At 37.1% G+C, this 12229-nt stretch overlaps 1 protein-coding gene across 14 annotated transcripts in view; it reads left to right on the top strand.

Moving 5' to 3' along the window:
- Window positions 1-12229, top strand: part of MAST4 (microtubule associated serine/threonine kinase family member 4) — a 319996-nt gene that overhangs the window by 263723 nt on the left and 44044 nt on the right. For all 14 annotated transcript variants that reach the window (XM_052776790.1, XM_052776788.1, XM_052776787.1 and 11 more), the window contains 3 exons: window positions 1313-1522; window positions 4569-4670; window positions 8887-9019. In XM_052776790.1, coding sequence (XP_052632750.1) covers window positions 1313-1522; window positions 4569-4670; window positions 8887-9019 — 445 coding nt within the window. The remainder of the gene's footprint in view (window positions 1-1312; window positions 1523-4568; window positions 4671-8886; window positions 9020-12229) is intronic.

Here is a 12229-nt window from a genome sequence, read left to right as displayed (position 1 = left end):
GAACTAATGATCCAACACTGTAATGGCTTTCATAAAGCATCACCAAGCTCTTATTACAAAGATAAAATCACAATAAAGAAAATCCCTGCTGAGAACTGGACATTCATTTGGCAGAGCTGCTGAACTGGTTTTGAAATGAATCATGCTGGTAATATATTCTGCTGATTGGAAATGGATGGTACATTCAATTTCAATAGGTGGTGTGTTCTTGGGGCAAATGTATACTGAATTAGTAAACCAAAACTAGTTTTTGTTGCTAAGTCTTATGCAGCATCTGCTGATAATACCTGCAAATTCCTTCCTTCAGTGGCATTTATTCCTTTTCCAAAACACTCATTATATACTTATTTTAATTGTGAAGATCATTACATAGTTACGGGGGTTTGAGTATGAGATACCAAATGAGGACAGTTGCTGTCATGTCCAGAGGTCTGAGGCACAAATGAGTTCCTAGGTACAGGTGTGTAGCTTGGAGCACTGTGCTCTTGGTTGCTGCTAGGATTTTGATGAGCCCTGGAAAATAAAATAAGGTAAAACTGATACTGTTCCAAAAAGTGCCTAAAAATAGAAGAAATTTCTTCATATTGCTTCATAGAAATATGAAGTGAGATTTGTCAGTATTTGCAGAGTGATTAAGCAGCAATCTGAAGTGTGGAACAACCCACTCTAATGAGTGTTTGAGATAGGAACTAAGAGGTGTGGAGTTACTTTTTAATAAAAATATCTTTAAGGCTTTTTTAAGCATCTGCAGCTTTGTGAGAACCTGACAGTTGGTTCTGTAGAACAGACACATCAAGCAGCCTGCAGACACATCTGGTAGGACTAGCGAGCCTGTGGTGCTTTTAATCAGTCAATATTCATTCAAACTCTGCCCATTGAAATATTTTCGTGTTATCACCCGTATGGAAGGAAGGAAGATACTCTGGTCTGTAGTTCTGCTGCTTTAGCATAACAAAGTAGACCCCCATGAGTTCTCTTTTTTTTAATTATTATTTTGACTTGGACATGGGTGTTCCTTTAGTTCTGTTTAGTGATCGTCACAAGATTAGTGCACAGTTCATCACCAGTGACAGCCAAAGGGGAGGATCTGCATAGTAGAACAGTAAGGCTATTGCTTTTCTGGATTTGTAATGCGGGGAAGCATCATCTTGTCACTTTGCCTTTCCATTTGCTTGCATTTTTGCTTCAGTCATTTCATGCATTCCAGCTATGTAACTTAGGCAGTACAGAATTGTTGTGGAATCAGAAATAACATTTGAGGTTGTTAGTTTCATGTAAAGCTGTTTTTAATGTATCATGTATCTGTCTATAGGCCACAGCTCAGATGGAAGAGAGGCTTCAGGACATTATAAGAAATCATTCTCCAGAGAATGTCCTTCCCTTGGCAGATGGAGTGCTTAGTTTTACCCACCATCAGATCACAGAACTGGCTCGAGATTGTTTGGATAAATCCCACCAGGGCCTCATCACATCACGATACTTCTTTGAATTACAGCAGAAATTAGACAAATTGCTACAGGAGGTATGAGCCATGAGACTACAGTTATGTTTGCTTGAAAAACTGTTTAAATCTGTTTGCCTAAGAGTTGTTATCTTGAAATAATCATGACTTCACTCAAATAACCGTCAAAGTGTTATTCATAGCAGTTTTAGTCTACATTATGACCACTACAAAGACTATAAGACATTCTGGTGTACTAGTCTGGAATAGATGGGTTGTAAAGATTTCAAAAACAACAGCATTTTGTCATGCAGTGCAAGTTATAAATTGCTTACAGGAGTTTGTGCATAAGCCCTGAGTGAGGAGGCTTGCTATTCCATTTACTGTGGATAAATGAGGAAACATAACACACTTTGCACTTTATCAATCCTACTAATTGCCTACTGTGTTGAGAAAGCAGACAGCAACCCTTAGCCTTCCATTAGTTAGAGGTTATTTAATTATTTAAATATTTATAATATTTTCATAATTAAATTGTTTATTAACAGAAATAATGTCATTTCTAAAAGTGTTGAAACTTCCATGGAATAATCAGCTAAATGAATTAAGAAGAACTTGGAACTTGACAAAATAAATGTGCTATGACAAAAGTCACTGCAGTTTATGAGTTCATCATTTTAAAAACGAGTACAGCATGTAATGTACTCATTTGTGTGGGATTTGATAGCACATTATGAGCCAAAGTTAATGTGATAGACAAGCAGATTTGATATTGACTTGAAATTTTCTAACTGAGATGTTAAGATACCATGCCTGCATTAATTTATGTCCTTTTTTCTGCTTTCTTTTGAATGCAGGAGCAGTTGCTAAAGGTTTTGGTTGGTTGGTTTGGGGTTTTTTTCCCCTATGCTGCTTTTTTGTTAACTTCTATTCTGTAAATAGGTTTTCTGTAATTACCGTATTTTGAACTTTTTCTCATCATAAAGCAATGCAAAGCTTAAGACATCCGTGATTTATTTCTGGATTATTGAAACCCTGTTTTTTTAAACAGAGAAAATATATAGAGCTTGCTTACTAGTCAAAAGAAGTTTGAACTAGTGACCTTCTTGTGAAATACTTGCATTTTTACGATGTCAAAGTGCAGGCAGAATTGGCCAGTTGACTGGAGATAACAGACTATTAATTATGTTATGGTAGTGATAATGTCAAAATACAAGGAAACATGTCTAAGCTAAGATTCACTGAACCACTGTTAACACTGTTAATCACTGTCAGCAATATATCCCTTAAAATTGCTACACAATAAGTAAAGTTTAGAGTACATGTTCACCCATTCACCTAACATCCTCCCCGAAACCCACTAAAAAACCCCACTCTAGCAAGGTATTCTCCAATCTGCATATAAAGCAGTGCATTATTAAAAAAGCACCAAATCAGTCATTTTGTCATGTTCTATGATGCTAATTCTTTGTCATGTAAAAATTTCCTGTTCTGCAAAAACATAATACCTTAAAATATTCAGACTTAACTTTTGAGTCAAGTGCATAATACCTGTTAATAGCGTAATATGACAGTAAGAAAACTTTCTCTTCATACAACTTGATTATGGGCACTCAGTTCTGCTTCGCATTCGTGTAATTAATTTGTTGTCAATTCCCAGCTGCGACGTTCAGTAGAAAGCCGCATCTCTTACCACTATTTGGCATGTTGCGATTACTTTGCATAACTAGGGGAAGACTCCCTTGAGGTTTGAGCAGTTTGGTTTACCCAACATTTTTGTAATTCTAAGGTCAAGGTCAAGTGGACCTGAATGCTTTCCTGCTTCATCCCTCTTAAACATAACATGTATTGAGTTGGTTGTTCATATACACACCTGAGTGTTCACAAAACTGTACAAAGGTGCTTTAAACTTTGCTGGGGATTAAAATAGGCAGGTGTTTTGTTTGCAAAAGAGTTTTCTTTGGACTTGGTTGATAGTGTACATAACACAAATGCTTGTGTCCAGTTAAGGTTCTTTCAAAACCTGTTACAGAGTGCTAGATGGTATTTGTACCTGTTTCTGCTTTCCTTCTTTAAACTTTACAGATTAATTCTTCTCAGATATTTGGTGTTTTTTAAAATGTCAGTGCTTATATTAAGAGCAATATGTAGCTTTATGTTTTCATATGTTTTTTTAACTTACCAAAATATAAGAAATCTATTATTTGAAAAGTACTTATTAGTCCATGCTAATCACTTTTAAATGTTAGTTTCTTAAATCTTGTTGTGGTTTTGAATAAACAAGAGATGATGAAAAACTTAAGTCTGTGGTTTCTACTGTTCAGAACAAAGAAATGCTTTGATATTTGAGTAGAGGACTTTGAGTATATTTTAATCAGAAGGAGAATGATATGGTTTCTTTGCATTCATTATAATCCTTAAATTATATAATTTGTTCTTAGAGGGGAACATTTGAAAGAAATTTGAAATGCAGTTCAGCCCATTGTGCAAATGGTATCAAACCTTCTGGAAGTATTTTTTCCGTATGTTTTCTTTTATAGCATTTTTCCGCCCTTTGTTGTAATCTTTTGTAGAACTCAATTTTTCATTGTCTTCCTTTCTACATGTACCTTTATATGGAACCTCTCTGCAAGTATAGGTTTTTTTATATATATATGTCATTGTCATTTTAGTATGACACGTGACCATAAGAAATGAGTATCATTTGGCATGGATGTTGCTTATGTTTATTAATATTCTGTAGGTCAGTTTTCATTTCATCCTAAAATTAACAAATTGAGACACAACTGTATGTGTAGAGAGGTGAATGTTGTATTGAGATGTAGTCCCTTTTGCAAAACTGATGGTAATAATACTGTGTAAGTTGAGGGAAAAAAAAGTAGTAGAAAGTAGGTTTATGTTCATTGTAGGCACTTTTATTTTGTTGTTACAGTGTTAGAATTGTACGAATGGGATTACTTCAATTTGAAATTACAGTGTTGCTCAAATCCTTGTTATTTCTGCTGGCATCTTGAAATTGATGTGCTGTTTATCTCAAGTAGATGGTTCAAACCCTCAAAGGTGTCCCAGATATCAGTAGTGCATCGACTGCGGTTTGTTTTATTATCGCTTTATTTTTATCTCTTAGGCTCAAGAGCGATCAGAGAGTGGAGAAATGGCATTTATTAAGCAACTTGTTCGAAAAATCCTGATAGTTATTGCTCGTCCTGCTCGTTTATTGGAATGCCTGGTAAGACCATGCTTACTATAAGTAGGTTTTTCTCTTGTTAGTGTATGAAGGTTTCTGGCTTAGTATTCAAGGCCCTTTGACATGTTTCAAAAAACGATTGTAAACAGTGGGGTAGGGCTTCATTGTTGGTGGGATCCTTTCTGCTTTTATTTCAGGAACATGGGACTGGCAGGGACCTCCTGCAGTTGTGTTTGGTTCCCTGCTATTGCAAATACTATGTTATAGAATCCTTTTCATCAATGGAGGAAGCTCCAGTTCGAAACCAATTGGGTTTTTCTGTTGTTTTGTTAGACTTTGCTATTCCTTGGGAAGACTGTTCCAGAATCATAACTGCTTGGTGGTTCTCCCATTGTTGTTGTTGTTGTTGTTGTTGTTCTCCTTCTTACAAGTTTAATAATTTCATTTCACTCAACAGCTGCCAGAGCTATAAGCAGCTTGCAGTCAGCTATGCAGTACCTGATCTGGGGGGAACAGCAGCAAGAGGGGTTAGGGTATCTGGATATACAGGTAGTTGGGAATTATACTGGGGACCAGAAGGAGCAGAAGAGTTAACTTATTTATGCATGAGCATAGCACTGATGTTGCCTGACTGGGCTAGCTTGTGTGAGGCCATGTGGGTGTGTTTCTGCTTTGCCTGCCCATGCTGTGGGAGCTGGGGTGGCTCAGGTGCGGGACGTTCCTCCTACGCACAGTGCCAATGTGCTTCAGTTGTTCAGTGGAACTAATAAACCCTTGCAGAACACCGTGTACTCAGGAGGACAGCGTAGACACCCAAATACTATGTAAGAGCCAGCCTCAGTCCCAACAGGCCTGGCAGGCAGCCCGAGTTGACTTTGTTGAGCCACTCTGCTTGCCAATACCGGGATCACAGTGTGGATGCTGCATACAGCTATTTGAGGCTGGCAAGGCTTGTGTGGGAGTCACTAACCTGCTGCTAGACTCAAGTTATGCCTTAAAGTGTCATAACTGCATTTGCATGGCACTGAATCTGAGCTAGTAAGTCTTTCCAACCTGATTTTGGCTCTGTGCTGTGTCTCTTCATTTGTGGCACAGTTAATCCACAACCTGGCTCATACAGCCATGGCATTTTGAAAGCTGCCTGTGTTTTGTTTTGGAAATACCATGTTTCAGTGTTCCCAGTTGCAGTTTGTTCATGATTTGCAGTTCAGAAGGAACCTAAAATAAGGTATGTGCTCTGAATCAGCATTGAAGAGATGTTTAAAAAAAAAAAAGGGCAGGCTTTACATAAGAGGATGCCTTAGCATGTCCTGCCTGTGCCACTGAATCCAAACTTGTGTTACTCCTTCGCCCTGAACCCTGAAATGCTCATTCTCTATCTAGTGTGATCTCACCTGCTCCATTCCCAGGGTTCACATAACCTTTCTCCACCTCTTTGCTCAATTTCTCGTACAATGTCTTGTTTTCCCTCTGGTCTGCGTCCTTCTCTGTCATCACACAACTAAAAATGCCCTTAAATACATCCTGTGGCCTGATAGACCAAGGCTTCTTTATGATGCTTTATCCTTCCCTTCTATGCTTGCTGGCTCTCTGCCACCTTCCCCTGCCCCCAGTATCATCATTGTCTTTTAGGTTTTTAATTCAAGTTCTCTCCTGGTGACCTATTTGCCCGTTAGTTCATTCTCCCAAAATGCCAAGTTTTATAGCTAGCTAATTCAAATCTCCATTCACTTAGCTCCCAGTTTCTGCCCTTAGTATTTTATTCTAGGCTACTTGCTTTCCTTACCACACTTCAAGCAGAGTTCTTGTGCGTGCTGTATCCCTCCTTCTGCTGGGTCTGCCGATGCGAGTGGAAGGACCATGTTGCAAGGCTAGGAGATGACTGTATCTCTTAGTTCAGAGTTTCAGAGCAGCAATTGCAGAGAAAACCAGCACAGCTTCCTTAGTGCTCTTACTTCAGATGGGATCTACAGAAGATTTAAGCTGGAATGTAACAACTCTGCACAGTGTGTTTCTGTAGCAGGTAGCTTGAACAAATTTATGCATACTGTCACAAAACAATACATTTCTCATGAAAGAAGGTGTTAAGCCTACTCCATAAATGTCATCGGAATCATGTAATCTTACAGAAACAATATTGTTTTTCCATAGTGTCCCTCTGGAAACTTTAGAGTAATATTGGCTGATATTTTGGAATGTCTGTCTGAAATAGATACTAGGTATGGAAAACTTCAGCCTCTGTAAGAAAGTTCATAGCATTGTAGGAAATAAATCCAGCAATTTTGTCATGAGAAGTTTCAGATACCATGCAGTAATGCTGTCAGTTTTCTGATGGTGATCTTGGCTCAGGTGTTCGTGGTACGTGAATTCCTTTTTTTATTCACTTTATAATCATATGAATAAAGCTTTTGCAGTTTCATGTGTGCCAAGAGCTACTGCCAAATATTGAAAGATTTTACTCCATTTGTACGTGGAAAATGAAACATGAACAAATGAGTTGGAAGTAAATGTCAGAAAATAAATTTGTTGCTTCTAATTATTCATGCATGTGTATGTATACATGCATGTGTGTGTATATTTAGAGATATATATATATGCACACACACACATTCATATGATTAAAAGTATCTGTTTTGAAATTACCTTGACTTACTAGCAAGTGGAGAAGCTGTGTGTCTGCCACTGCAGCAGGTAAGGAGATGATGGTGTTTTCATGATGAAGGTAGACAGGAAATCTTGGTGTGCATCATCATGTTGGTACGTTCTTCAGTGCCAAGGAGTAACATGTAAGAGATACAGCTGGGTACAGCATGTCAGATGAGGAGAGTAAGGCTAAAACAGCATGTAATGCTTAGTTACTCTATTCAGATTTTTAGGCAGTTTAGCACCATTGTGAGACTTTGAGCTAAATAAGAGAGTTTGGGCAGTTCATGGGTTTGTGGTAAACACTTTGAAGTAGGCTGAAGATGATGAAAATTGTTTCATGACAAATGAAAAACTAAGACTGTTTCCACAAGACTGAAAATGCCAAAGACACTTCATTTCAGATGCACTGCAACTCCTGGTAGCTGCAGCAGTTTGGATGCTTCCAAGACGAAACATGATACCTAATTTCTCAAGCTATGTTCCAGGTTGGGATGTTTTGTTTCCAAGTCCTGGGTAGCCTGAGGAGCTGGGACAGGAGCCTTGCGACCCAGCATGCAGACTAAAGCCCCATGGGGTTATGGCAGGCCACGAAATGACCAGCAGGGAAGCTAACTAGGTCAGCAGCCTGCCTGGCTTCCACAGATACTTTTGACAGAACTGACTTACCTCAGCAAAAAATCTGATTTGTTACATCAGTGTTTCATGATTGACTGGCTCTCACTCTCATAAGCATTGCACCTGTTGTGATCTATGGTTGGCATGAACATCTTGAAGAATGTAATGGCTATGTGAGAGATGTTTTGGTAAGAATTCATACCAGTAGATAAAGTCTACTTAAAAAAACCCAAACCTTTTAATAAACTTCCTTGTTCCTTTCAATACTTGCCTATTTTTATCTTCTATGAAGGTAGTAAAAGAAATATATTTCCAAGGGACTTGGGGGATAAGCAGGGTTACAAGTTTCTATTTTTTTGTTCCTCTTTGAGGCTTGCCTTTTAGGCATGGCATAAATGATAGTTGTAATAGTTGGTTCCCAAAGGAGGGTGTTTCATTTCTCGAGTTGGAACAATTAGATCAGTGAAGTTCAAATATTGTTTTCAGCAACTTACAATTTTGGCTTTGTTCTGAAGTTAGTGATTTATTTAATGTGTTTTCCATAAAACATAGTGCATATATATTGATTAAAAATACTTCAAAATTTCATTTAGAAGTAAAAGTGGAGAGCAATATATTTACATAATTTCTTTATTTCAGTAGTGGATTTTTATATGCAAGCAGCTGCAGGGAGATAGTCTTCCGTATGTGAAATCTTTTCACTGCTGGTTATGTCATTTCACCCTGAATATTATGGGAAGTTTTGAGGGTGAAGAACTTACTATTCTTATAAAGTAGTGCTCTGAAATAATGGTATGAAATTTCATTGCTTACAGCATGTTACATTGTATAAGGATCATAACAGAGTAATAGACTACTAGTAATAGAATAAAGAGGTATTGTTTTTAATAAGGAAGATGTCAAATATTTGCAATAGAAGAAGCAAAGAAAGTTTTTATGTTAGGCTTTAAGACTTCAGTTTGTACAGAGAGAATGATGGTGATTATTTTTCTTCTAGGAATTTGATCCTGAAGAGTTTTACTATCTTTTGGAAGCAGCTGAAGGCCATGCTAAAGAGGGGCAAGGCATTAAAACAGACATCCCTCGATATATTATTAGCCAGCTGGGCTTAAATAAAGATCCTCTGGAAGGTAAGTGCATCTCCTGGTCGAGCTATAGGCTCTTAAATTCTTCCTTCTCAATGTGTTTAATCATTCTGATAATCTGTGCATACCTGAAAAGGGTCAAAGTAAAGATGGTAGCAGAACAAACATTCAGTAACCCTCAGAGTACTCACAAGCTCAAAGGCATTAGAAAGGTCATCTGAGATTTTTCTGTTGTGAGTATCATTCACAAATAGACAGTGTCAATGATACTCATCATCATCTTCCAGCTTGGCAATGCGACTTTCTTATTTCAGCTGTAGCTGAAATTTACTGGTATAGTTTAATGGCGACTGTTATCCAACCATAGGTATAAAATGAAACTGGGCTGAGCTGTTATTTGCCCTTCAGTGCCCCCAGGCTCCCACATCTTGGAGTCCCTGAGAAGAGTATCACCCATTCCTATTAAAACTGCAAAGATTTGTTTTTCCGGGTAATTCATGTGTCCATGGTGAGGGCTTTTGTAGGAACAACTTGGGTTCCAATGGAGGTATTGTCATTGTGGAATTTTTGTTTGCCTGATTCTTCTTTTAAGGACAGTGTTGGGAAGACTAAGATTACTTCTGTCTCCTAACCAGACCGTCTTCTCTTCCATCCTGAGACCAGGTTCTGTCACTGGTGATAGATGGAAATTGGTTCATTGTGTTCAGTGCTAGTCCTGCAATTTGGAAGAAATTGGCAGAAGTGCCATCATGGAAAATGAGTCTAGCTAGTGGCATTTTGCTTGTCTTCTGTGTTATGACGTAGGACAAGGGGCATGTCTAGGAGAGGACTTGGTAACACAAAATAGTTGCAAAAAAACTATGATAAACTTTCTTTTTACCAGTTCTCATGATTCAAGATCACATTTCCTTAAATCAAAGGAGTAGGATATTGTGTGTTAAAAGAAAACTCTTTTTTGTTCAACTTCAGCAGCTTATGAAGTTCAGCACTGCCATATGTTTTCAGGATTTTGGTTAGATCTAATTCAGTTAGATTGGATATTGTTATAGATGATATTCATGTTATATTAACAGATTTAAAGAAAGTCAAGCCTTTTATTAGTCTGCTTCCTATCTTCACAGAAGAACTTCCTCCTCCAAATTTAGTATTATTTTTATCTAAGATATAGATTAAAGCAGCTTTGATGCTTTTTGCTTGGATTCAGAGTGCAGCAAGTATGCCAGACAAATTGGGAAAATGTACATAAATATTGTTACCCATGTGGTACTGGAAAAGATCAAGAAGTAGCTTAATTCTCTGCAAGATAAAGAGGTGTCTGCTGGATTTGGAGAGCTGTTGGTCTCGCCTAGACTGACAGTTCATGAATTCTTCACTGATAAAGTATGCAAGGTTTAATTTGGAGTGTGGATTGAGGGTTTAGTATTATTGACCCTGGTTCTGCCACTTGAACCTTATCTTACTGATTGACTCTTTCTGGCCACTTCAATAGAAGTGTTCCTCAGCATGAGTCAAGAATCTGATGCTACCTAAGTTTAGTAATAGCTTTGAATATTTTTTTTTAAAAACAGTTTATTGTGAGAGGTGTCTAGAGACACAGGCTATTTACAAATAAGGGATACTATTTTCTCAGACTAAGTATTTATTTTATGTGAGTGTACTTCATCTAGGACACATAATTACATTTCGTAAATTGAATATTAATGAATATAACATAAACTTTGAAGCATTTCAGGATAATTGAAATTTTTTTCTGAGGGAAAAATGGGCTATGTGGTTTGTCAGTAAATACTGAGGGGTAAATGATGTATAGATTACTGATCTTTGGTTCAAGTGGAGATTTGGGCGAGTGAATTATTTTATGTATCATTTTAATGGTTAATGTGTATGTAGAATTGTGGTGAAATAATTCAGGCCATCTGATTTGTCTTAATGCTTTCCTGCCTCCCTACAAAAAGTGATATTTATAAGCAATATAAATCACTGTGCAATGACTTCTTAAATGATTTGGTTTGGGTTTTAAATTGGTGACTATACAAGGACATTTCCTAAGCAAAAATAAAAGAATGGCCCTATGGGTTTATGCCCTGGAATTAATAATTTACAAAGACAATTATTTGGAAACACTGTATTCATTGCTATTTAAAAAAAAAAAAAAATATGTGAAGATTATCCTCCTGAGAGCTTTAAATTCCTTGTATGCAAACATAGGAAATATTTAAACTTTTAAATAGCATAAGAACCAAATCTTTCAAAACGAACAAACAGAACCCACCTCGGTAACACCACTTGTCCTGAAACACAGAATTGTATTTTCAACTAAGCTGTTAAATTATGTCTGTAATGTTCATAAATGTTCATGCAAAGGATTTTACTACTTCTGCAGAGAAAAGCAACCTAGTTCTTTAGACCTCTCTCTACTTACCTCCTTTGTTTGCTGCCGTAGCTCTAGTGTCCTCTCTTCAAGTGAAATGATGCATGCATTACTTGGAGATAATGCTAGATAAATTTATACTGTACTGTAAGCAATACCACAACAGATTCATCACTTAGCAGAGACTGGTGGCTACATTTCTGAAGAGTTCCTCAGGGAGAAATTTTTCCCCATGGTTTTTAAATTACCATCTTTACCTTTTTGAATCATGAGTCTTCAGAATGGTTTAAATCAATGAAAGAAAAAGGGCAGATGTTTAATGGTATTTAGATGAGTTTTAAAAATCTCTTCAGGCATTGCAAAATGGTTCCATAGCTCCCCGTTTCAAAAGCTGACTGTTGGTTCCATTCCGTTACTACTTACTGCTTGCAAATAATATGTGTTTCTCAGATAATGGTTATTTTGCAAAAGTTCTTTTTAAAAATGGCTCATTTTAATTTGCTATTTATGAATAATTTCAGTTGAGAAGGCTGTCAAAGTACATTATTCTAGCTTGCTTCATTCTCACCTGTACAGTAAAGGTTTCATCAGCACTTCTATTATAAAAAACCCCACTTTCACAAAACTGTGCCTTTTGCCAGGGAAACCACTCCAGTTTTGAGTTTGGCCTATCAATTTAGCTTAGGTGGTTTGGTTTGGTTTTGTTTTGTTTTTAAAGATTTGTTTGTTCTCAGTGGAGATATTTTTCACTGTTTCTTGACTTCATATTCAGAATTTTTGGAATGGTTTTAGCTTCTCTAACACTTTAAAGATCTGTTTGGTTTTTGAAGTGACATTTTCATTACTTCTGATTCTTATATTTTACAAGCAATGTGTTTTGGATA

The sequence above is a fragment of the Harpia harpyja genome, chromosome Z (genome assembly GCF_026419915.1).
Source record: "Harpia harpyja isolate bHarHar1 chromosome Z, bHarHar1 primary haplotype, whole genome shotgun sequence".
NCBI classification, from domain to species: domain Eukaryota; kingdom Metazoa; phylum Chordata; class Aves; order Accipitriformes; family Accipitridae; genus Harpia; species Harpia harpyja.
This window is presented reverse-complemented; position numbering and strand designations above follow the sequence as displayed.